Raw genomic sequence first — 27528 nt, 5'->3', positions numbered from 1 at the left:
ATGCCTTCCCTTCTGTTTCTCAACAGTGCCCCTTCTAGGTTTTCCCAGCACAACTGAGTGACTGTGCATCTATATGCCTTGAGTTTCCCAGCAAAGAGCTCAGACTCAAAAGTGGACGGAAGGAGAAGGAGAAGATGAAAAAGAAGATGAGGGAAACAGAGGCAGACACTGGACAGGCGTGTCTCTTAACAGTCTACTACATGCCCACAAACCATGAACTCCTACAGAATGCCTTGATGTCTCTACTGCAACTAAGAGTTGAGGCCTCGATAGACACTCACCTCTTTGTCAGGCTTGAACACGTGCTCATGCCAACTGACACTGCAACCCTGCAATGGCCCAGGCTGTGTGTATTCAACTCTGGGACGACCATTAAATCGAGCAAAGAAGTGATTACTCCAGGTTAAGAGGCCTGCTGGCCCCAGCGGAGCTGGCACACTTTGGGAGCGTAGCCACTGGAGAATGCTCCCGGATCTGTGATCCAAGCCAGCTCCACCTGCTTTCCACAGTGGTTAAGCAGGCTAAGTGGTACACATCCTCCCACTGATATGTGACCCAGCCTGTCCAGAAACGGACGGTGGCTGCCCAGCTCCAGCCTCTATTTGGTCATGAAGCTTGGGATGTGCCAAATACCCAGAAACCCTTGCTCCAGCATTGTGGGAAATGATGTCCACCCAGCCAGAGGCATTGCTCCACACCTGAATGGTCAACGGGACTCCACATCCCCCTACACCTTGAGTGTGGGAGACAGTCATCTACAGCAGGGCTCCAGATGCCTAAGTGCCACACGAGAATTACAAGTTAACAGGTCTCAGAATCTCTAGAACAAACCAAAGACAGATACACTGATGTAGAGGCACGAGGTTCACACACTGAAAGAGCGCTCCAAGGCTGCATCCTAAAGGCCCATCCTTCTCAAATGGCAGGATGCACACCACTGTGATACAGCTTCCAACAGCTCAGAAGAAAGACAGCATCACTGTGATGCAAACATTCCTGGTGCACCTTTCCCAAGGGCTCCTCCTCCTACCGACCTCCGTCTCAAGGACACTTCACACAGGAGAAACCTGACTCTCCCCACACTTAAAAGCCCCTGTAGGGCTTCCCTGGTGACGCAGTGGTTGAGAGTCCGCCTGCCGATGCAGGGGACGCGGGTTCGTGCCCTGGTCCAGGAGGATCCCACATGCCGCGGAGCGGCTGGGCCCATGAGCCACGGGTGCTGAGCCTGTGCGTCTGGAGCCTGTGCTCCACAACGGGAGAGGCCACAACAGTGAGAGGCCCGCGTACCGCCAAAAAAAAAAAAAAAAAAAGCCCCTGTCAACCACCCCACTCTTCCAAAGGCAAGAAATCCAGATGATCAACCCCAGGGAAAATTCCCACGGAAGCCCAGCACTCTTTATTGCAAATGCGAGGCATGTTCCTTCTTCTCTAGTTAGATGTCTTAGCATACGATCAGTCCTAGATTATTTAACCAAATACTGAAACTTAAAGCAAAAGTCAGAGGAGATCAAGGGAAATGGTAAGACCCTAGCTAGACACAGAAGTAACTCCCAACATGGTGCATGATCCAGCCAAAGATTTCCTAAAACTAGCTCAAAATAAACTCCCCATGTTAGAACCACTCCACAGAAGAGGCTTCCAATTATAAACAACATTCACGGAATACAGAGGCTCTTCAATCCTGCTCTTCCTGGACAAGTCCTCCCAAGCCAGATTCTTCGAGCACTCACCGATTTCCATTCCACTGGCAGTCTCCCAGCATGAATGCATGCACTTTCCCATTGGATGCACAAGTGGCCAGCTGTTGCCCCAAACATTCGACAGCTGCCAGGCAAGAGTTTTCTTTGTCATTTTAGCCAGGCAGCAAATGCTGAAATGAGCTCTGGTGCTAAAGTGGAGGCAGCAAGAGGTAAATTCAAAGCCTGTTTTCACTGCCTTGAAAACTGGAGGAGGGTCACCCAGCATGAACATAGGCTAAAGACACATTGTGGCAAAGGCTCAAGTTGTTTCCACCAGGGAATTCAGAAAGACTCTGAGGGACAGGTTTGCTGTGCTAAAGATGTGTGGACACAATTTTGAAGAGCTAATTAGACACAAAGTTCAAGGGCCCTGGGACAAGTCAGGGACCAGGAGGGTCAATTGGCAACTTGTAGTTACAAGTCGAATGCAGTTAGAAACTGGTATGTTGGTCACTTTGTTTAATTTCCCCGTTGAATCCAGCTTTGCTTCAATACACCTGTAGAGAGAAGGTAAATACAGAAGAAAAGAGTTCACAGAATTTCAATGGGGAGAGGAGTTTTTTTTTTTTTTTTGGCCATGCCACGAGGCACGCAGGATCTTAATTCCCCAACCAGGGATAGAACCCGCGCCCCCTGCAGTGGACGTATGGATTCTTAACCACTGGGCCACCAGGGACGTCCCTGGGGGAGGAGATTTTGACCTTCAGAAGCCTTGAATTAGAACAATTTCTGCCTCATTAAATTCTAAAACATTCCCCCTCTGGCTTATCATCTTCATCTTATCTCCCAAATCTAAGGACGCCCCTCCGCCACACATGCACACACATAAGCACTGTCTTTGGTTTCCAACATTCTCTCCTTGGTACGCTCAGTACTACACTCTACTATACTCTTCGTATACCCTCCCGTGGTAATCTCAATGCAGCAAATGTCATGTCTGGGCAAGTTATTTTGAACCAATCCATGCCTCAGTCTCCTCACCTGTATAATGGGAATAGCAACAATATTTACTTTGTAAGACACTTTGTAAGATGTGAGATTGAGGTAACACAAGTTTCTAGAATGGTGCCCAGCACACAGTACCTGCACAAGAGTGTTAACTCTAATTACTGTCATGTCCATCCTCAGCCTTACTTACATCTCAGCCCAAGGAGAGAAGACGCTGCCTGACCTCGCTTACTAGCTTCCTGCACTAGCATGAAAGAATGGGTGTTGCTGAGGAACTTGGGAAAAACAAGGTCTCATGGGAAAAATACACAGGCCCACCAAGGCTGGTGCGAGCCAATGTAATCCCCTTGAATTATTTTCACATTCGCAAAACTGCACAATAAACTAAGAAAATGATGTTTCCTATGCTGTAAGTAACTGCTAGGCTCTGCTACTAATAATTGCCACTCTTGATTTACAGAAATACTGCAGCATCCATTTGCCATCACTGTAAGGTTTTTTTCTTTCCTCTCTCTACACAAAGAGCCAGTGCCATTTTGATTTTTTTTTTTTTTTTTTTTTTTGGGTGGTACGCGGGCCTCTCACTGCTGCGGCCCCTCCCGCCACGCAGCACAGGCTCCGGACGCGCAGGCTCAGCGGCCATGGCTCACGGGCCCAGCCGCTCCGCGGCACGTGGGATCCTCCCGGACCGGGGCACGAACCCGCGTCCCCCGCATCGGCAGGCGGACTCTCAACCACTGCGCCACCAGGGAAGCCCCCATTTTGAATTTTTGATTCCGAAGTTTGTAAACTGTACCTCTTGACCTCCCACTCTTAGCCTCTTTACATGGGTCCCAGTTCCCTTTGAGACGTTTCTAAAACCCTGTTTCTATTTCCTTCCTCTTTCCTTCCTCAGGCAAAATCTCCATGCCCTTTAAAGTTTCCAGCACTCAGTCCCATCCTCTCTAATGATTTACAACGGAGTCACTCAAAATTTCTCTCAATTACAACTGCTGAAGTTCTTACTGCTGCCCAGAAGAGTCTCAGAAGTAAGTTGGCAAATGCTTGAAATGTTGCCTCAGGTAACTCCAGATTGGGGACAGCTCTATGTCTAAGTCCGTGAATCATCTTCTCTGCTTTCATCTGTTTTTCTATGTGCTTGTCTCAAACCCTGTCGTCACCCTTCCCCTCCTCAGGACCTCAGGATATATCACATCCCTAGTCCCTCTTCTTCTTTTCCTAGTGCCACATCCCTAGTTCAGCCACAGACTCTCTGTTCTAACTACCTTCCGCCCATCGATCCATCCTGCATGCCATGGCTGGGTACGTCTCCCAGGAGCAAGGTGAGGGCCCCCAAGGCTGTCCATCCAGGCCCTCCACCAACGTCCAGCCTTAGCACTGGACCTTTGGATGCACGCAGCCACCAGTGAAACTGAAGAACTCATGCCGGCGTATGCTCCCAACTTTTCTTGCGTCCAGGAATTCCAGGAACACTGATCCTTAAAGGTTCAGCTCAAAGTCCCTCTTCCCACAGCTGGAAGCCTTCTCTTTCCCTCTTCCAATCCCCGTGCCGCTTCTCTGCAGCATCCCCTTCCCACCCACCCCCACCCCCCGCCTCCCCTCCCCCTGCCCAACTCTGCTCCAGCCACGTTGGCCTCTTTGTTCTTCCTCAAAGGTGCAGGGCACACTCCCACCTTTCAAATCAATGGCCAATTCCCATCTCCCTTCCAAATCCCTACCCAAGTCTGCCCATCCCGAGGGGCGGGGCCCGACCCAACCACCTGATCCGGAATTGCCGCGCATTCCCCGCTGCCTGGTCTTCGTTGCCTTGCTCTCTTTTCCCCATAGCATGCCATGTACTTGTTATGCTGACTGTTTGCTGCAGACACACCTCCACTTCACCCCAACTAACTTCCTGAGCTCAGGGATCTCTTCTTGATGCATTCCAAGGCACCAAGAATAGTGTCTGGCATGGCGTAGGCACTTCCAAAAAAAACCCACAAACACTGTTGAACAATTTAACTGCTGTTCATCTTCCACCCTCCTCTCCAACCAAGAAAAGCGTTTCTCATGGAACACATTTTAGTTTGATTTAACGGTGTAGTCATTTCCAGGCTCAACTCACGCTCAACTCCAGTTGAAGTCACAACTGAGCCCCAACTGGAAAGCTTGACTTCCACATCTTCCAGCCATCCGCATTTATTACGTCTTTTATGGAGACAACCAGAGCTCACTTACATGTTTTTTCTTTCATCTTTTTAAAAGGAGAGAAAGTGAGAAAGACATATTGGGCTGTTTTATGGCCCAAACTAGATATTCTGTCAACAGGAAGTTCAAAGCACACTGGGCCCCAACACAGAGAGAAAAGCTGGTGGGCGTTTCCTAAGTTCTGCCCTGCGGATCCGTGGAGATGCTCCCAGGGCTGCACAGCAGGCTGGCTGGGAGGCCTCCAAGCTCCTGGTCCCAGCCCTTTATCCTCCTCAGTTATGCTGGGAAACCAGCAATGGCACGTTACTGTGGGACACGACTTACACTGAGGGACACAGAGGCTCCTCTCCTCACCGACTAAACTAAGAATGTGATTTTCAAAGGCTTGGGCCTCCCCAGACTATATTAGCATAAATAAACAGCTCTCCAAGTGAGGACCAGGGGTCCTTAAATAATTTCAGGGGGTCCCTAAGGTCCTCCCTTTACCAACTATCTGTTCGAAGCCAGGCTTTCCTCATATAGTCCAACCAAAACAGCATGTCGCAAGAGAGTGAATGCAGAAGCAGATATGAGACTCTAGTGTCTTCTGATAAGCCAGAAATTGTAGAGATTTGCAAAAATACAAAACAATGCCCTTCTTCTGGCTTTTTTTTTTTAATTTTAGAAAATAAAATTTAAAAAATAAAGTTATTTATGTGAACATGTAATGGTTTATTGCTGCTATTTTAAGATGAATTAACAAGTTTTTTTTTTACATTTCTGTTTCATTTTCTAATGTGATAAATATTTATAGATATAACCCACATGGACAGAAGCCCTTTGGAGTCTGTAACACTTTTTAAGAGTATAAAGGAGTCTGAGAACTTCTGATACAAGCCATGTCTCAGCTACCTTCTCACCCTCCCACTCCTCAAAAGAAGATCTTGGCAAAGAAGAGGGATATTCTTGTTGAAATGGATGGGCTGTTTTCCAAAATAAATACCTCATTGCTTAACTTACGTGGCAGAAAAAGAAAAATCAAAAGGAAGGCAAAAAAGAAGGATCAAACAGGAGCCGCGAAAGAAGAGAGGTTTTTTTAAATGGATTTTATATGAAAATATCTTGTTTCACGAAGAATTAACCTAAGGGTCTTCAAATGTATGGGTACCAAGGGGGGAGGGAGTGGGGTGGGAGGAACTGGGAGATTGGGATTGATACATATACACTATTGATACTATGTATAAAATAGACAACTGAGGGGAACACACACATATACACTATTGATACTATGTATAAAATAGACAACTGAGGGAAACACACATAGCATCCCCTCCCTTTGGGATTTCCCTCCGGTTTAGGACACCACAGAGCATTAAGTGGAGTTAATGCACTGTGTTGTCCTAAACGGATGGGAAATCCAGAAGGGAGGGGGTGTTATGTATACATATGGGTGATTCATTTTGCTGTGCAGTAGAAGCTAACACAACATTGTAAAGCAACTATACTCCAATAAAAGTTAATTAAAGAAAATAATTAACCTGAGGTTCTTAACCAGAAGCTTCTCGATGGACCTTGGAGGACCCGTGGATCCCCTGAAATGATATGCAAAAGGGTGGTCTCTTGTGTTGATCCCAAAAGATCCAAATGTTTCATCTGATTCGCAAAGGAATCTGTGACCAAAGGTTAGGAATCTCTGGATGCTGATGTCAGTTCTCAGCTCAGGGAACATATTTATTATCCCTGAACCATTTAAACTAAGTGTAAAACGAAACAAAATTTTAAAAATCAACACAACTTTTATAGGAACTCAAGATCTTCTTCCGATCGTGCTGCACCCTTTATCTTGCTGAAATCACCAATCCTATTAACTTGTTTATCCAAGCAAGAAGGTCCTCAGGGATACAGCCTTCTAAAGTCATCTTTGGCATGTCTCCAAAAAAGACATACAGATGGCCAACAGGCACACGAAAAGATGCTCAACATCGCTAATTATTAGAGAAATGCAAATCAAAACTGCGATGAGGTATATCACCTCACACCAGTCAGAATGGCCATCATTAAAATGTCTACAAGTAACGAAAGCCGGAGAGGGTGTGGCGAAAAGGGAACGCTAATACACAGTTGGTGGGAATGTAAGTTGGTGCAGCCACTGTGGAAAACAGTATAAAAGTTCCTCAAAAAACTACAAACAGAGCTACCATATGATCCAGCAATCCCACTCCTGGGCATATATATGCAGACAAAACTATAATTCAAAAAGATACATGCACCCCTATGTTCACAGCAGCACTATTCACAATAGCCAAGATATGGAAACAACCTAAATGTCCATCGACAGAATGGATAAAGAAGATGTTGTACATATATACAATGGAATACTACTCAGCCATAAAAAAAATAATGCCATTTGCAGCAACATAGAACTAGAGATTATCATACTAAGTGAAGTAAGTCAGACAAAGACAATACCATACGATATCACTTACATATGGAATCTAAAATATGACACAAATGAACTTACCTACGAAACAGAAATAGACTCAGACGTAGAGAACAGACTTGTTGCCGAGGGGAAGGTGGCGGGGAGATGGAGTGGGAGGTTGGGATTAGCAGATGCAAATTATTATACATAGAATGAATAAAAAACAAGGTCCTACTGTATAGCATAGGGAACTATATTCGATATCCTGTGATAAACCGTAATGGAAAAGAACATGAAAAAGAAGGTATATATATGTATAACTGAATCAGTTTGCTGTACAGCAGCAGAAGTTAACACAACATTGTAAATCAACTATACTTCAATTTAAAAACATACAAATAAAAAATAAAGTCGCCTTTGGTCATCTCTCTCAGGGACTGCTGATTCGGGCCACGGTAGTGGACAGTTACTATTTTCTTTTCAGCCCACCACCCTGTTTGGCTTCTGTACCAGAACTGGGGGGTTTTGATGTTAAAATCTGAGAGCACGTGAGCTGAAACCTGTTTGAACATGGGGAGGCAGTGTGGTGTGGGTTTGCTTCTGAAGAAAGGACCCTGGTCTGTGGGTCAGAAGACCTGGACTTCAATCCAGTCGTGAGACCCTGTCACCTAATCTCCTTAGGTTGACTTCCTCCCCTGAAAAGTGATGGGAGAGTTGGCAACTCGCCATCAGGCTGAAATGAACCCCCGCAGAGGTGCTCAGGGGCCAGGAGCTCTGTCTTCTGTCGATCCCACTCCATATACCACGGAGGGAAGAGGGTGTCAGAAGATGGACCAGCACACAAACCTTAGCACCAGCGCCACGTCCCCGCGAGGAGCTCTGGGGGGGGCCGCCCGCTCCCTCCCAAGGTGGCGGCCCCCTGAGACATCCTCAGCACAGCTGTTCACAGTCTTTCATCTCCCAAGTGGATGAATGAAGCCCTCCTCAGGCGTTACGCAGGACAGCTCCAAGCCAAAGCTTCCCTTTCAAGCACAGAACGTGGCTCAAGGACACTCCATCGACTGGCAGTTTCCTCGCTCCCCCTCACCCGCTGATAGTCTTAGCAACACAGGAGAGCTGAACTCTACACAATGAAACCAAACTTTACCATCGTAACTCATAACCATTATTTACAGAGCATCTAATACATGCAAGATATGGTGCCAGGAGTGTTACATTCATTCCTGTGTGGAACCCTCATTCAAGAGGCACTGAGATCCTTCTAGGTTACATAGGTAACAGGGTTCAAACTCACAAGCTCAGACCTGCTGGACTCCAGAACCTCTTCTTTGCCTGACACCAGGCTGCCCCTGCCTCTGTCCGTTAACCATGGGGACACTGAGAGTAAAGTTCAGGCCAAAATACCAATGAGGCATTCATTGCATCAAGGGGCAAGCTACCTGGGATTTTACAGAAGTCAGTACAAATAAACTCTGCTGTCAGTAGTCTGGGTAAATCCTCCCAACAAATGAGTAGCAGACTGACCGACAAGATAAGACTTTTATGCAGAAGGTACACGACACATACTCAAGTAGACTGAATTGGACAAATATAATTTCTTAGCACTCAGTGTGTGGCAGACACATTTTTGATCATTTTCAAATAAAAAGATGTTGTTCATGTTAGTTCAGATAAAACCTATTGTCTCTCAGGCTCAGAGGCCATGACCTTGGCGAAATGCCCGCCAGGAGCTCTTTTCTGGGGAGTAAAACTGCTGACAAGACGATTACAGATTCAACCACATCACCGGGGCAGATGAGGAGGCCTTAATATCTACGATCCAAACTTGCCGGAGAGGGCCCCTGGGTCAGAAACTTTTACCAACACAAAAAAAAGAAAAAAAGAATTCTTTTCAAGGAAGTCTCCACACCCACTGCCTCTTAAAATACACTGTTTGGAACATAGTGGGTTCTCAAGAAATTGCGCTGGATGATCACACCAAACTTAGACTAGGAAGTGTGGGTGGATGGACAGTGTTGTGAATAATTCTGGGGTTTGTTTCAAGTCATTAAAGATCTTCACTCAACACGTAAAGTCGATACAAAAATAAGACTTCCGTTCACTTTATACACTCTGCAAAAGGCTTCCATGCATGGAATCCCACTTGGTTCTCCTAATGGCCCTGTCAGAGGCTGGTGTCACTCACCCCGGTCAGAGAAGGGGCCAGTGATGGAGTGACTTGCCCAAGGTCACCGTTTAGTAAGGAGCGAGCCGGGATCCAAATGTACTTCTTAGGATGCCTAGTCCTGTTGCACTTTGCGTTACATTAAGCTACCACAGTGCTTTACGAGACACCACGCTGAGATGATCTCACTTTCATACATTAACGATTTTAGAAGGCGACGAGCCAAAGAATGGAAATGTCGTACAACGATTACACATGAGAACTTTCAGCGATACCGGCTCTGCCCCTCTTCTGGGGGTGGCCATGACTCAAAGGCTCACAGCCCCATCAGTGGGGAGTGGGGGGAAGCAGAGGTCCAACTGTCCCGCAGTGTTGGAGACCTGGAGCTAGGGAGCCAGAATACCACCTGGCACCCCGTCAAATCTTACACAGAATGTGCGCTAACTTAGCATCGTTCCAGGTAAAAGTGAGGTTCCTTTTAACTGCTGAGGGCCAGGAGACCATTTCTTCCAATCAGGTCTGCACTGCCAATCTGGCAATGTCTTCAGGACAGAGCCTGCAGTGCCTTTCAGGTGACCCTTTAATAGGGCACCTATCTCACCTGCGTCCCAACCTGTCAAGTTGCCAGTGTAGGAAGAGCCCGGCCAGGGTAGGCAGAGGAACCACAGCGGGGTAATTCAGTCGTTTCTATCATCATAATCTTGCTTCAGAAGAGAAATGGAGAAAAATTCAAGGAGTGCATCTACAGGCAACATTCACACTCACCTTCTCAAACCTCAGAATCAGCCTTTTTAATAATTTTGTTTCTAACACAAAGTTTGATATAAACACAAAACTACCTTGAGTCCTCAACTCATACAACATTAATAATAATGAAAATTACATCAACTTACGCATTGTCCCTTATGGGTAGATTCTAAAGTACCAAGCGCTGGCCTTCACATTCCATTTTCTCAGAAACTTTATTATTATTCCCATTTGACAGATGAAGAAATTAAGGCTTCCAGAGACTTAAAAATTGTGCCTAGGGCTTCCCTGGTGGCGCAGTGGTTGAGAATCTGCCTGCCAATGCAGGGGACACGGGTTCGAGCCCTGGTCTGGGAAGATCCCACATGCCGCGAAGCAACTGGGCCCGTGAGCCACAACTGCTGAGCCTGCGCGTCTGGAGCCTGTGCTCTGCAACAACAGAGGCCTCGATAGTGAGAGGCCCGCACACCGTGATGAAGAGTGGCCCCCGCTTGCCACAACTAGAGAAAGCCCTCGCACAGAGACGAAGACCCAACACAGCCATACATAAATTGATTAATTAAAAAAAATTGTGCCCAAAGTTACTCAGGCAAGAAGACGTGGAGCCAGGATACCTGGCTTGGACACCATCAGCAAAACCTGTCCTTCAGTGGATGAATGGGGGCTGTGGGGGGAGTGTTATATACATACAGTGGAATATTATTCAGCCTTAAAAAGGAGGGCGCTTCTGACACATGGTACAACGTGTGAACCTTGAGGATATCAACCTAAATGAAATAAGCCTGTCACAAAAAGACAAATACTACATGATTCCACTCTTACAAGGTCTCTAGAGCCAAATTCACTGAGACAGAAAGTAGAACGGTGGTTGCCAGGGCCTCGGGAAAGGGGGAAACAGAGAACTTTTGTTTAATGGGGACAGAATTTCAGTTCTACGAGATGAAAAGAGTTCTGAAGATGAAGGGTACACAACAGTCTGGATGTACTTAATACCCTTCAACCATATACTTAAAAATGCCAAGATGGTAAATGTCATGTGTACTTTTACCACAGTTTAAAATATCTTTTAAAAAAGAAGAGGAAAAGGTCAAACACAGACTCCTTTAACCTATATCAACCCAGAGGAATATATAGTAAATTTCAATTATTCTAATATAGAAATCTACAGTGGTACAAAAAAAAAAAAAAAGAAAAAACTGTATCCCCAGACGACTTGTATACGGGGATTTAAAATTCCAAAATAAAATTAGAGACCTGAGATTTTGAATACTTAAAAACAAAACAAAACAAAAAAACTTGCTCTTGGGCAGGAACACAGACAATCTAGTGCCAATTTCCTTTGCCCTCCTCCCCAGGTTCCCCACCATCCCATCTGCCCATTATATTTAGACACCCTTCCCAAGAGAATTGAGCCTCAAAATAACCCTCGAGTAACTTTGACTTGCACTGAAGCAAGACCAGAAGGTGAACACCATGCACTGCTGGCCAGGTCAGAGCACACCTGCCGTTTTCCAGCTGACCTCAGTGGTATTCGCTGGACACCCTGGTGGCCAATACACCTTTCAAGGCAAATGGGCCCAATCTGGATTCCGGATCTGAAGCACCACCTTGCAAACTACCAACCCATCCTCAACAGAAGCCAGGCCTCCCAGAACTCCACTACAGGGAACTGCAGGACCAGAAAAGGATGGAGGCATGCAGGATTACTTGACAGGTTATTATCTCCACGTTAATTACCATTACTAATGAAGGTAACGGGTCTTCCTTTCATAAGTAAGATACGTTTTAAATCTTTGAAAAATGTTTTCACACCCACTCTTTCATGCCCTGGACCCCGAAGTAGGTGAGTCGAGCATCTTTACCCCACTGTTCAGAAGAGCAACTAGAAGTCAGGGTTTGTCCAAGGTCAAAAACTAGCTGGCTGCAGCGTAGAACTGGAACCCACCCATGTTATTCCTTCCGCAACACCTCCCTCCAGAGAGAGGGCTGGCCGGCCTTGCAAGGAACAGGAAATTGAAATGGCTCCTGGTAAGGCAGTCAGCCTGCCAACCTCTGAGAGCAGCTGACAAATGACCAGAGCCCGCCCTGAATCAAAAACACCTCCTCCAACGAGCGGCCGACTAACCTCTTCCCACCTGTGGCGCTGAAGAAATAAGTTCCCAGAGTCCACACCCCACCATCCCCATCTGTCCACGGATAGAACCACGTTAGGAAGGAAGCTCAGAAGGAGTGAGATGCCGCTGAAGAGCTGAGTTGGAGAGGCAGCTTCCCAATGTGAACTCATCAGCTTTATTCCCACTCTCATCACATCCCCGACACACATATACGCTTACTCCTTAATCCCCACCCCTTCACCACAGAACTGCAAGAGGGGCGAAGCAGAAGAGCGCTGCATCTCCAGAGAAACGGCATCGGCTGCAGCACCCACCAGGCAAACAAAACCCGGCTAAAAGATGGGAATCGTGTGAGAGCAAACTCATGCACTTAAAGTCATGCATCATCTCCAAAATATTGAAACAGATTCCAGTCACTTTACCTGAGTTGTTTTTGCTCTTCTGCCTTGCATGCTGTTGTTATGGCTCATTTGTGGGTTGGTGGCACCTTCAGAAAGACAGTGAGATTTCCTACAGGGAAGTGTGTTATAATTACTGTACGGAAGAGCCTCTTCGGCAGCAGCTGGTGGCATCTTATGGTTCCCAAGATCAGGAATATCAGACACCAAATTCCGACAGTAGCCTGCAAATTTGCCCCTCCGCCCCCCGTCTGCCGTCACCCCGGAGGTTTTCTGGGGAGCATACAAATCCCCCAGTGAATTGGCACGTTGACAGGTACTGAGCTGCCGCGGACTCGCTGGGGCTTCCATCCCCCGAGTCTCCTCGCAATCTTTCTCTTCGGCAGAACCCAAGATCTCTTCGTTGCTTGTTAAATGTTCTTGGCTCAGATCAGAGAGTGAGAATTCCAGGCTGTCCTCCCGCCAGATGTCTGCAGATTTGGAGCGTTTCTTCTTAAAGCTCGCCGTCTCCGTGAAAGTGGGCCCATCGGATGTATAGGGATGCTGCCTCCTGCCTCCCTCCGCCAAGTACGTAGCGTCATCCCCGTAAAGCCGGCTCTCCTCCGAGTCTGGCATGCTCTGCACAGAGGCTGCTGCGAGGACAATGCTGCTGCCTACACTGGGACTGACAGAAGAATCCGTGTAAGACACGGGTCTCAAGCCCATATCCACTCGGTCCACCCAAATGGGGCTCCCGAAGTCCTCCAGGGTGCCTTCTTGGGAGAAGGGCTCCAAGCCATTTTCAGCCAGGGACTGGGGGATACTGGGAGTGCTGCTGGATCGGGTGGTCACTTCGGAGGTCCTGTGGATCACCTTCCCCGAGGAGGCGTGCCTGGTCCGCCGCACCTTGTGCGACAGGCGCAGGGAGCGCGACGTGTGTTTGCGCCCCAGGCTCGCATGCTTTTCTCCATAAAACTCATGCACTACATTTTGACTTTCTGCGTTTCCCATGGCTTTATGGTCTGTAGCAAAGAAAAAAAAAAAAGAGGGGATCATTGAGTCATCCAATGGGTATAGGCAGTTAACAGGAAGAGTTCAGCACACAGGGACGGCAGCCAGCTTGGCAGATAACAGCGCACCTATGTGCACCTGGCAGGTACTTGGACTTTTACGTGGTAGCAGGTGAGAACTAACATCATGTACTGAGATTACTCCTGCGGAGATATGAAATAAGAACATAAATAAAATCATTAGAGAATTACACTTGTCTCTGCCCGGAGGGTAGCTGCCCACCTGGCACAGCACAGGGCTGCTTTCATTGAGCTGGCAACCGTTGTCTTCTTCTACTTAAACTCTACAGGTGTATATTTAAAGCTCTATGCCTATCCATAAACTAAAAACTCTGAAAAGTACAAACCAAGGTGTCTGCCAAATGAGTAACTTCCTGTTTGAAATTACACATTTCAAAAAACCAAGCAAAACTCAGAGGTGCATTGGATAACCTCCCTCTCTCCCAATGGTTTTGTTTCATTCTGACTCCATCTACACTTCAAAATCAATCAAAAATGGAAAAGCTCAAGATGTAAGTCCAATCAACTCTTCCTAATAAATCGAACTCAAGAAGGAAAAGGGTTTTTACCTTAATTCCACAGCATTCTGAAAACCCTGATTGGGAGGTTCGGGTAGGGGCTGTGAAGTGGATAGGGAGAGGGAGATGGGCAAAATGAAATAGGAACCCCACTCTCTGCTTAGCAGCTAAACTAATGGGTTTATTTCTGGGAGCAAATCCAACCTGAGAACATTAATCTGGTACAGAGTGCCCTGCAAACAGAAATTCACATGATGAAATCACTAAATATCATTCAGCCTTTTGGGGCTACCCAGGTTAATTCAACTCCTTCCTTAACATTTTTCCAGTCTCTCTCATTGGTCTGAGGACTGTTACCCAGAGTGGAAAATAGAAAAATCCTCAAAGTTCAACATGTGTGACTCTCTTTAGCCTTATTCTCCTTGCTCAGCAATGAGGTTTCTCTAGACTAGTTAAGTGGTACACACTTAAGATACACACATGAAAATGGCCAGAAAGGAAAGAAGAAAAATAGAGTAGCTGGGCACATCCCTGAGCTGATTCTTCCAATCATCTACATAGTCGTTCATTCAGAAAATATATACTGAGCACCTACCACATTCTAGAAGCCAGAGATACAGCAGACAACAAAAGACACACATTCCCCACGCTCATGAAACTTATATTCTAGCCAGGGAAGGGATACAATAAACAAAAAAGTGAAAGGTACCAGAGGAAAACAGGAACAAATTTATTGTAACCATTACAGTTTGAAACACCCTGAAACATAATATACATTCACATTGATCCAGAACCACTCTATAATCCCACTGTTCAGTCTCAAAGGTGGCTGAAACTCCTATAAGCACATCTTCACTGAAATGAAATTTGTGGCAACAGGAAGGGAAAAACCTCCTCCATTGAATCTTCCGATGAGTTCAGAGGTAATTCATACAGACACCAGATGTGAAGCTATTCCCATACTGGACTATTCCCTACCAGGTCACACGTCGTATGATTCTGAGAGCGAAGTTTCCAAGAAAGAGAATCTTCCTTTTACTAGTAGCAAGCATACTTCAAAGCAATAAGTTCACGCCTCCCTGGCTGACGTCTTTAAGAAGCCAAGAAAAAACACAGAAACTCAACTTGGTGTAGGGAAAATGAAAAGATGCACTGTCCATGCATAACTTGTGTTATCTACATTCCTAAGAATATCATGTACTACATTTTTGCAAGTAAAATAAATAAGCATCTAAAGTAATGCTAAAGGCCATGACCAATTTCTCAGGGTTCTTGATTTTTGTTTTTAAGCGTACATTAAGATAACTGGATGTGTCTATGTATCTATATGTTTTGCCAATAAGTAATTAAAAGCTTAGAACAGGTGTTAGCCACAGTCCCATTTTAAGAATCACACAGATTTACAGTTAAAAGAAGGAAAGAATGATGGTGACAGAAACTGAGGTATAGAAAGGCAAAACTGTCACCTCAAATGTGCTAGGAGGTACCCTCCTCTACTGTACACATCAAAAGTTTGCAAATATAAATTCACAGGCATATGCTCAACAACAAATTTCTGGTTAGGCTTGTTTCTGCCAACAGAAAACTAATCAAGTTAAAAGCCTCAGGAGAGGTTTCCTAAAGGAAATGGCCCCAACCTTCAAGAATTACAGCACTCCCTGCATTGCTCTGACGGGTCTGTTATATTAATAGCATTTTTAGTAGCAAGATTCTTTTCAGCCAGCCAAGGTAGGAAAGAAGCCATTTTTATCTTTAGAACTAGAGTTTAGAGATGAATGCCAAATCTCTTAAATCCTACCGAGAAGAAATTCTCAGGGGATGATCTAAGCAGAGTCAGCAGGAAGTCTGAAGCAACTCAACTTAGCAGAAAAATGTTTCTAGGGACTGCTGAAACACCCCTTCATTTAAAAGCTTTTCCTGAAAGGTCAGTGAGAACCACGAAGGCCCACGTGGGGGACCCTGAAATAACATAAGCATGAAAAATTAAAACTGCTTACTGCATACAACAAACACAATCTCCTCTTTCAGGGACAACCCCCATCCCACGGGCAACCCCCAGAACATGGGTGAATTGAAAATCCTAACCCTTTTCACACACAAATGTAAAATGCCAGCTACTTTCAGCATCTTCATTTCTTCCTGCTCTCTCCTACTTAACCCTTATCATTTATTTTTATTACAAACAAAAAACTTGGTTTATATTTTACAGTTGCACAGGCTTTGTTTGTTCCTGTGAGTCTGGAAGCAACTCTGGGCAGAAAGTGGCTTTCACTTTTTCTGTAGCCTCTAGAGAGACTACAAGTGTTCTATGTGTGATGAGTCAATAAACGTTCATGCATTTTAGTAACAAAAGCAAAAAGTAGTCATCAGCACTTTACCAACATAATCATCACACAGTCACTAGGTAAGAGGGGAAGGATTAAGGGGGAGGAGAACAGGTTGAAATGCAAAAACTGGGCTAGAAACAGAAAAGCAGAGCGTCAGAATGAAGGTGCTCAACTGCAAGCTGGAAAATGTTACCATTTTTTAACTCATTACACTCGTTACTGATTTCCTTATGTAGAATGTTAGTGGCCCCAAATAGCTTGCACTTTCTGGGGGTATTTAGTGGGAGGGATATTAAGCAGGAAGTAGTGCGCAAGACTGTAACATAGGAACAGTTCTCCGAATTCAAACCTCAAGTCTTACACTTTCTTTCCAATGGTCTAAGGTCTGGCTTCCTGGCCTGCCCCAGGGCCTTTGCTCATGCTCCATCCTCTGCCTGCAACCCTCCAGTTTTCACAAATCTACATCTGGCTCACTCTTTCCAGTTTGTTCCGATCTTGACTCAAATATCACCTTCTCAGAAAGGCCTTTCCTGGCGTCCCTATCAAAAGGACAACCCTCAGAACTCAACATTTCTTATCCCTCTTCTTTGATTTTTTCCCCCTCCTTAGCATTTATCATAATTGTAACAAAAAATGTGTTTCACTTACTTACGTTTTTTTTTTTTTTGGAGTATATTTGCTTTACAATGTTGTGTTAGTTTCTGCTGTACAACAAAGTGAATCAGCTGTATGTTATATATATATCCCCTCTTGAGCCTCCCTCCCATCCACCTCCATCCCACCCCTCCAGGTCATCAAAGAGCACCAAGCTGAGCTCCCTGTGCTATACAGCAGCTTCCCACTAGCTATCTATTTTACACATGGTAGTGTATATATGTCAATGCTACTCTCTCAGTTTGTCAAACCCTCCCCTTCCCCCTCTGTGTCCACAGGTCCATTCTCTTCATCTGCGTGTGGTACATATATACAATGGAACATTACTCAGCCATAAAAAGGAATGAAATTGGGTGACTTGCAGTGATGTGGATGAACCTAGAGTCTGCCATACAGAGTGACGTAGGTCAGAAAGAGAAAAACAAATATCATATATTAACACATATATAGAGAATCTAGAAAAATGATACTGATGAACCTATTTGCAGGGCAGGAAAAGAGATACTTATCTTTTTTATTCTCTATCCTTCCCCACTAGAAACTAAGCCTCAGGGGTAGGACTGAAAGTTTGCTTGTCTTGTTTATTGCTGTATCTGCAGTGCCTAGAACACTGCCTGAAAGACAGTAGGTGCTCAGTGGAAAAATACTGCATGAATGAATGAATGAATGAATGACAAAATAATCTTTAATCTAGAATGTAAAAATTCAAACTCATGCAACTACAAAAGAAAACAGATGAGAATGTTAGCACAATGTGAACTAGAGAAAACACACACTGGCCTTAAATATGCCAGCTCTTCTATATCAGAGTGCCTAGACAACACGCCGGTTTCCAGTCTGTGTGCTGTTCTCTAGGTCCCTCACTCCAGGCCACTGGGTTTGGGATCACCCTGATCCGTGAACTGAGTTGAGGGCTTCAGCTTGCCCTGCTTCACTGCACTCCCCAAACTTCAATTACCTGGGCAGCAAATTAAGGCCTTGCTCCTGTCTCATGTCACTTAATTCCCACATTCTTCCTCTTTTTGGAGCTATTCCCTCAGAAGTTTAGGAAAGGGGTTTGGAATCGAGAGGATACATCTCCTCGTTGTCAGGGTAGACAGTGCAGAACTGCTCAGCCTGAGATGATCCAGAGAAAATGGGGGCAAAGGAGACATAGTGACATGATGGGAAGGGGTCATCTGAAAGTAGATGATATCAGAAAATCAAGAGATTCTCAGGGCCAGAGACCAAGGACACTAGAGGGAGTGTGACTTTCCCATTCTTCCCAACACCATGATCTTTCTCTTTAAGTGAGGAGTTAAATTTTTCAAGTAATCATAGAAACTTCCTTTAAATCCCATCAAATTAAATACTACTATATAGCCGATTATGTTAATTGTGTACCTAGACTAACTTTGTTGGACTTACAAACTGGACTTACGAATGCGCTCTCAGAATGGAACTCGTTCGTATGTAAGGGGCTTACTGTACTCATTGAAATAGTTAAAAGGTACCTTAAGGAACTTTATCAATAAGTACAGGCAGCACTATATACAATAGCCAAGACACAGAAGCAGCCTAAATGTCCATTCACAGGTGAATGGATAAAGAAGATGTATCTTTATCTATCTATCTATCTATACACACAAACACACATACACAATATGGAATATTACTCAGCCATAAAAAAGAATGAAATAATGCCACTTGCAGCAACATGAATGGACCTAGAGATTATCATACTAAGTGAAGTAAATCAGACAGAGAAAGACAAATATCATACGATATCACTAAGGAATCTGAAAAAAAAGACACAAATGAACTTATTTACAAAATAGAAACAGACCCACGGACATAGAAAACAAACTTATAGTTACCAAAAGGGAAAGGGGGGAGGGATAAATTACGAGTTTGGGATTAACATATATATGCTACTATATATAAAATAGGTAACCAGCAAGGACCAACTGTAAAGCACAAGGAACTATACTCAGTATTTTGTAATAACCTGTAACAGAAAAGAATGTGAAAAAGAATAGATATATATATGTATGTATAACTGAATCACTGTGCTGTACACCCAAAACTAACACAACATTGTAAATCAACTATACTTCAATTTTAAAAAAAGGAAAAAAAAAAGGTACAGTCATTAGAATGGTTTATACATACATCTGGTAGGTGGTCCTTTCTCAGGGACAGCTTTTATAAATTTATTAGCCTACTAAGCCTTATGTGATAAAATAATATAAAACTATTCACACACACTGGAAAAAATGTCACATTCCTGGCTTTGGTAGTTTACTGCAATTATGTACGATACAACCATTAGGGGAAACTAGGTTAAGGGTATACTTATTGTGTACGATTTCTATAATTATTTCAAAATAAAAAGTTAAAGCCTTAACTAACTGGAATATTCTGGTTAAATGAAATTTTTGTTTAAAAGTGAGGATTCTTCAACACGAAATGTTTTTGAATCCTCTTTTTCAACAAGTTAGGCAATAAAAAATAAGCATGTATTGAGCATTATCTAGTATAATATTATCAAGAAATACAAAGTAAACACAAAACAATGGTCTATAGTGAGACTAAATAGAGAAGTAGAGTTGATTAACTAGGGATTGGGCTTCTGTCTCTAACACAGTATGAACAAAACTGAAATGCTAATGTTGGTACCAGCTAAGATGAAGTTAAGACACCACAGCTGATCTTTCTCCCAATGATAAATACTAAAAACTCTGGACCAAAGGAAAAACCAACCACCCGAGGAATTCCAAAGAGTAAGCAAAAGCAGATGGATTGGGGGTGGGAGTCAAAACCTGAAGAAGCCACTCTAACAAGAGTGAGTTTCCCATTTTTGTTTTTATTACTTTACTCTTCCAACCTTGCATGGAGGGTGAGCACACAGTCCAGCTGTGGCACAGGCAGCAAAAACTCCCGAGACATACCCTGTCATTCTAGCCAAAGAAACTAAGAATAATGATCCCTGCAAGTCAAAGAGTGAGCGGGATCTCAGAGGAAAAAAGAGCTGGAGGAAACAAATCATCTAATGCTATGTACATCTACACAAGTCCCAGGCTCACCCCTCAAGTGCACATACCTGGGACTGACCCAAAGCAAGACAGCAAAGGCTTTGAGAACTGAATTATGATATAAACCACAGCCCACCTCCCAGTCTAGCTCCCAAGTGGCACCTGTGTGGAATAAACCTACAGCCTCAGAGCAAAGGCTTTGAAAACTGAACTGACATGAGAGTCACCACCCACAGGAGGTCAGACAGAACTTGCCATCTGAACCTAGCCAGGTTGATTACCCGCTAAAAAAGCAAAAAAGAAAATTCAACGTTCTCTAGATGATTTTCACAGGACCTAGATTCTCCCAACATAATACTCAAAATGTCCACAATGCATTCCAAAGAACCAGGAAAATCTAACCAGTTCTCAGGGGAAAGGACAGTCAATAGATGCCAACCCCAAGGTGACCCAGAGGTTGGAATTATCAAACTTTTAAAGCAACTTGTATAACTGTGTTCTCTGAGTAAAGGTAAACACTCTTGAAATAAATGAAAATTTTAATTGCTTGCAACATCTATGCAAGATCACCGTGAACATCAATTATTATACATGAGTGGAGAAGTACAACACAAATTAAAAAGAAAGGAAAAACCTGTATGATCCAAGCTATAACATAAGCTGAATTTTTCAATCATGCCAATGTGAGGTTTTCTTAGTACTGCATGAGAAAACATTCCAGTTAATAGAAAGCCACCCATGGTCAAAGTCTCTGGGCAGAGAGAACAAAGAAAAATACTCTACTAGTTTTAGTCAGAGGGAAAAAAGAGGGAGAGAAAGAAGAAGACACAAGGGAAACGAGAAATAACCTCATCACCTTGAGATCTAAGGAGGTTATAATAATATTTTTATGGTTTAGGATGTCTAATTCCCTAGATGAGACCAGAAGTTCAAGCAGTACTCCAAACAGATGACAGAATGCCCCACCCTTTAGCTGAAGAACAGGAATGTTCCACATGATCAAAGCCCAGCCTTGTGGGTCAGCCTGCCAGGGCTTGCCCTGTTCAGGAGTAGATCATCAAAAAGATAATTCTACTATTAGGGTCAAACATCTCTGGAGCAAAACTCTTCTTATTCTCAGCAAGTCAAAACTTACATTTGAGATGCACATCCAAGATATTGGCTTTGAGGAGATTAAAAATTTAAGAATGTTAACAATATTTTACTTTCTCTCTCTCCCTCTCCCCGCCACCACACACACAGGAAGACGGAGGGAAAGGGAGAGGAAAAAAGAGAAAGAGAGAGAGAGAGAGAGTGAGAGAGAGAGAGAAGGAATATACAGATGTATAAAATATTTTTAAGTTACTATCCTCGATAGAGTGATTATGGGCAATTTTAATTTTCAAAATTATACTTTGTTTATTGTATTTTCCAAAGTTACACTAAACCTGCAATTCATTTTAAGGAAAGAAAAAAAATAAATAAATGCTTTAAGTTCCTAGGTTTCTTGGATAATTGAAGAGAGTAAGGATGGGGGTACCACACTGACAGCTACAATTAAACAGCACCAAACCCAAACTTAAAACAGATGGCTCCAGAAAATTACCTAAGATAAAGAAAATACTATGGAGCTGGAATTTAATCACTCTTTCTCTATGTTCCAATGGCACTTTGCTCGACCTCCTCACATCGTGTCTGTGGCATGGTTATTTGCACACTGACACACTTGTCTGGCTTTGTACGTAGACCCCTCGCATTTTATTATAATCTCCCGGTGGCAGGGACCATGCCTTACTTGTTATTACACTGGCCATTTAAATAAATTAAAGTTTCCGTACAGCTCTTCTCAATGGAAATGCTCATCACTCAGATTGCCTATAATAAGGGTATTCCAAAAATATAAAATATTAGAGCCCATTAGTGGGCGCAAGATGACCCAACTTATATTCAAGTCAAAAGTTAACTATTAAAGCAAGGTTTCTCTTGCTGATAAGGGCACTGTGAAATCCAAGCATAAGGCATCTAATGATGTATATAAATTATGATTATTATTAATAAAATTTTTGACCCCTCCCGAGGTATTTAAAAACTTATTAAAATAAACGTAATGATTACCCTTCTATGACTTGAAAACAGACCTCCAAAACTGCAAAAGAAAGGATGAAATGTATTTATTTCAAAGTTAAATTTGAAGCAAAAATCACAGGACAACAGATTGCAAATTTAAAATTAGATTCTAGTGGGAGGGCTTGGTTTCAAGCCTGTTTTTTTCCTACTGGAGGCTGAGCCTGAAGACAGGATAGGGGGGTTGGGGGAAAAGAGCTAAGATTAAACTGAGACAAAGTTCTGAAAGTTTTTGCTAAATCTTTACAAACCCATGAAAAGCGTTTTGCCAAGTCACACACAAATACCCCTAACACAGGAGACTAAACAGGAAAGTTTTGCAACAAATAAAAGATGATCTTTGATTTAGAAAGATTATTATTTTGACTGTATTTATTTTGCTTTTTAAAAGATTATCCAAACTAGAAACAAACTATATTATTGTTTTGAAGTAGGATTTTGAAGCTGGGATTGCCTTTTTCAAACACAATCCCATCTAAAGATGGCAAAGCTCGGGAATAAATGTAGAAGACCCTGAGGGCAATTCACAGGGGGAAAAAGACAGGTACCTGCTTTTGCTTTTTTCTTTTTTTTTTAGTTTTAATGCTAATACTTTGGACTTGTTAGATGGGTGTAACCTTAATCCAAAAAAAGTGACTCCAAATTCTTTCTTCCATAAGCTACATACAACACAGCAATGGCAATTCTGCTAAAATGTATCTGTCTCACCACCTCTGAGGCATCACCATTAATTCATGGGGATATACACAGGCTCAAATACACATACACAAACTTACCTTACAAGGCAACAGTGGTTCCCAGCCCAACTTGCCCCAAGAGCACTGTGGCATTTAGATATTGAGATTGGAAATGATGTCAGGATGAACAATGACCGGGGCTGGGAAACGTATCAGCACTGGCCCCTCGGGGTGGCCATCACAGTCTCATCTGAGTCTATGAGAATGTCCCCAAAACCTGGAAAGGACAGAAAAAGAGAAAGCAAATGGTTAGCCAGAACACAGGAGATAGGAATTTTCCATCGAGCCCATTTACGTCAAGTCTCCAACATCCATTTTGTGTGAAATACCACACAAATACCAAATTGAACAATGCCACATTTAGCTACAGGTATAAAATAACAGACATAATCAGATAAATCAATAAACACAAGCATATTTACAGTCACGGTAATAAAGAGCCTGACAAACTCAGTTATTTTATCATTTTCACCTAACTCTAAAGATGAAGGTATCGCATAACAGAAACAGGTTACTGGGAAATGGTGTCCATGGTTCCCTCTTAAAGTTTAAAAAGTCACAACAGAGATGAATGAAAGGAAACAAGGGCATCTCAGTTATTCTCAAAGTAGAGCTATATTTACCAGAGAAGTTGAAGAAAATGCTAAAAGACAGTTAAACAAAAGACCAAATTCAGTACATAGACCTTCTCATCATATACATATTTTCAAAATAAGTTCCACAAACAAGCAGTATTAATGGTCTTTTTTTTCTAAAGCCTGCCTTCTGAGGTGAGACTGCAGATACTAAAGATAGGAGAAAGCCCCGAGGGCTTCCTTGGGGTGGCTGCCCTCATTCCTCTCCTACGGACCATTCCTCTGTGGGGCTGCCCACAGGTGGCACCTATTGCTGGTGGCTTCATCAAGGTGGGAACCCGAGGACTTTCCTGGTGACGCAGAGGTTAAGAATCCGACTGCTGGGCTTCCCTGGTGGCGCAGTGGTTGAGAGTCCGCCTGCCGATGCAGGGGACGTGGGTTCGTGCCCCGGTCTGGGAATATCCCACATGCCGCGGAGCGGCTGGGCCCGTGAGCCATGGCCGCTGAGCCTGCGCGTCCGGAGCCTGCGCTCCGCAACGGGAGAGGCCACAACAGTGAGAGGCCCAAGTACCGCAAAAAAAAAAAAAAGAATCGCCTGCTAATGCGGGGGACACGGGTTCGAGCCCTGGTCCGGGAACATCCCACATGCCGCGGAGCAACTAATAAGCCCGTGCGCCACAATTACTGAGCCTGCACTCTAGAGCCCGCGAGCCACAACTACTGAACCCACGTGCCACAACTACTGAAGCCCGTGAGCCTAGAGCCCGTGCTCCGCAACAAGAGAAGCCACCGCAATTGCAACAAAGAGCAGCCCCCGCTCGCCGCAACTAGAGAGAGCCCACGGTCAGCAAGGAAGACCCAACGCAGCCAAAAATAAATAAAGAAATAAAGGTGGGAACCCAAGATGACAAACAGCTTGCACAGGACCACGGAGAAAACTGCCTCCTGGTGTAGAAGGCTGCCACACCAAGACAGTAAATAAATAAATATATACATCCATAGAGAACAGCACAATAAGTGAAGTTACAGTTCTATCTTGGAAAACGTGCTATTTCGCCGTAAACTTGGTGACTCACGCTTGCCAGGAGAGGAGCAGAGCTCTCAGCAATACCCCATTATTACCCTACAATACATGTCCTTCCCATAATTCTCCCACTGCTGTCCTGTTCCCTCTCTTTCCCAGGCATCCTCCTTAAGCTGATCTCTGCAAAGTTTTAAATTTTCAAAGCGGTTCCTGAATTGCTTAGGAACTGGCAGAAATTAATAAGCAACAGCCCATTTATATTGAAATGGACTCATTACAGTACCAGCTGCCAATAATTTGCAAGGCTGGTTTCTTGCTGGCAAACCGGGCCTTGCAGGCGGCTGTCCTCCACCTGCACAACGGAGGCTGAAAATGCATTTTTTTTATACTTAAACAAAAAAAAAAGTCCATATTCTACTACCAGAATTAAAATGTTTCTCTGTTATATTCTTCTAACCCCTGAGCAGAAAAACTACATGGGGAAGAAAGTGAAAGTTACCAGGCATGGTTTATAAAACATGCAGGAAAACAAAACTGTTTATTTGCTATGATTTTTTTTTCTGATTTTGGTGGGAAAAAAATTTTTACCTGTGAGCCTGGCTGTGGAACTGACCCCTGATACAGATGGATGAAGAGACACATAGTTGTTCTTTGCAATCAGCAAATATGCTAAGGTTGCAGTGTGTCATCAAGCACTCAGTATGTATCGAGCACTCACAGTGGGTTAAGTCCTCCACGGCCTTGTGAAGGTATATACCACGGCAACCCGAGAGCCACCAGGACTCCAGGTTTTCTTTAAGAGCTGCAAAGAATTCAACTTCGTCGGGAGGCAGCTAAGCACCAAACTCAGTGTTGGGAGTTCAAGCCTGGAGTCCCACTACAGGCGTCAAATCACAGCCTTGCCACTTACTTGCAAGGTGATTTGAGGCAAACTCTAAATGTCAATTTATTCCTCTACAAATGGGGATAAGAGTTCCTAAGCCATTCTGTTGATACAAGCATTAAATGAGATCATTTATGTTACCTAATTAGCTTAGCGCCTACCCCTTGGTCAGTTCTCAATAAATATCAGCGATTATTTCCACTATTATTCAACATTTGTAAATGGTAAGGAGGATGCTACAGAAGGGCCACTATCATGGGGGCTTCCTTAAAACATGGTACCTAACTCACTGAAACTGGGTCTATGTTCTAAGTTGAAACTGGTCGCCTTAAATGTGTTGTGAGACAATAGGGGAATTCATTGATCCAGCTGGAAGATGTGATTGACTCAATTAGCCACAGCCCCCGCACAGGCACAAACCTGACAAAATCTGGCAGGACCAGGATGGCCTGCATTACATTAAGATGACCCCTAGTGAAGTGAACGATAAATGTGCCGCGTTTCACAGTCTCACTCAGATTCGTCTCAACCCGTATAGTCAATTTCTGTGTCAGGTGTCAAATTACCAGTTTTCACAGGGAAGTGTGTGAGCTGGAGGAGGGGAAGGAATTACCAAAACTAATCCCAGACTTCAGATACCTCAAAAATAGACAGGGCTCAGGGGTCCCATCACTCCAACCCGACAGTCTCACGTGAGATGAAAATATGACAACTGTCAGAGATGCGGTGTCCATGGCAGTTAATCCATGGCTTTTCCTACGATGTCTGCCACACCAGAACTTTCTTTTTCACCTTTAGAAAACAGTCATAAGAGGCATCCTGTCACTTTTAAGTGTTTGCAAGTTCCAGGAATCAAAGTGTATAGAGAGGGCTTCCCTGGTGGCGCAGTGGTTGAGAGTCCGCCTGCCAATGCAGGGGACACGGGTTCGTGCCCCGGTCCGGGAAGATCCCACATGCCGCGGAGCGGCTGGGCCTGTGAGCCATGGCCGCTGAGCCTGCGCATCTGGAGCCTGTGCTCTGCAACGGGAGAGGCCACAACAGTGAGAGGCCCGCGTACCGCAAAAAAAAAACAAAAACAAAAAAAAAAAAAACAAAGTGTATAGAGAAAAGGATATTGTACTTGCCCTCAAAATACCTAAGTTCATATACCAGGCTCTATTACTTACTAACTTATGTGACCTTGGGTAAGTAAACTACCCATTCTGACACTTAGCAGGAAAAATAACGATGTGTAATATTATCTACTTTACTTAACACCTACCTGAAAAGGTTGTTATAAGACAGAAATTAGAGAATCAAAACAAAACACTATAAACTATATAGGACTACAAAAGTATGTTAATTCTTACGCTGTTCATGATGATTTAGTGCCCAAAAGTGTTTCATATTACTGAATTAATGAGAATCAGAAAGTTTTCCCCTTACCCTGAAACTTAAAGTGGTCTGGGAGTAGTAGTGTTGGATCTAAATCCTAAACACGTCAGAAATCCTTAATATTTTTATATGCAATAAGCACCAGAAGAATTTAGATTTTAGTATTCATATTTAGTCCAAAAATCAGCCTTGGATGAACAGACAGATGGATTAATCTAGGACACTGGAAATTTTTTAATGGTTCAGAAATTAAGGTTAAAGAAAAATTCATCAGTCATTTTCTTTACTTATGATTTTAACCATTATTATATTCAATAAAGGAGTCAGGGGACGTCCCTGGTGGCAGAGCGGTTGGGAATCTGCCTGCCAATGCAGGGGAAACGGGTTCAATCCCTGGTCTGGGAAGATCCCACATGCCGCTGAGCAACTAAGTCCGTGTGCCACAACTACTGAAGCCCGTGCGTCCTAGGGCCTGCGTGCCACAACTACTGAAGCCCACATGCTGCAACTACTGAAGCCCGCACACCTAGAGCCCATGCTCTGCAACAAGAGAAGCCAATGCAATGAGAAGC

The 27528-nt window shown here is 43.9% G+C and overlaps 1 protein-coding gene across 1 annotated transcript in view; it reads right to left on the bottom strand.

Annotated features, from left to right (window-relative positions):
• The window catches only part of TIAM1 (TIAM Rac1 associated GEF 1), a 146418-nt gene extending 123136 nt beyond the window's left edge, over positions 1-23282 (bottom strand). The window contains exons 1-2 of the mRNA XM_060010397.1: positions 23140-23282; positions 12723-13699 (exon numbers count right to left, since the gene is read on the bottom strand). Of these exons, the coding sequence (XP_059866380.1) occupies positions 12723-13688 (966 nt within the window). The 5' untranslated portion in view covers positions 13689-13699; positions 23140-23282. The remainder of the gene's footprint in view (positions 1-12722; positions 13700-23139) is intronic.
• Between the last annotated feature and the right edge of the window lie 4246 nt (positions 23283-27528).

Source organism: Delphinus delphis, chromosome 4 (genome assembly GCF_949987515.2).
Source record: "Delphinus delphis chromosome 4, mDelDel1.2, whole genome shotgun sequence".
In the NCBI taxonomy this organism is placed as follows: domain Eukaryota; kingdom Metazoa; phylum Chordata; class Mammalia; order Artiodactyla; family Delphinidae; genus Delphinus; species Delphinus delphis.
The sequence above is the reverse complement of the archived record's forward strand: the minus strand, read 5'-3'. Positions and strand labels throughout refer to the sequence as shown.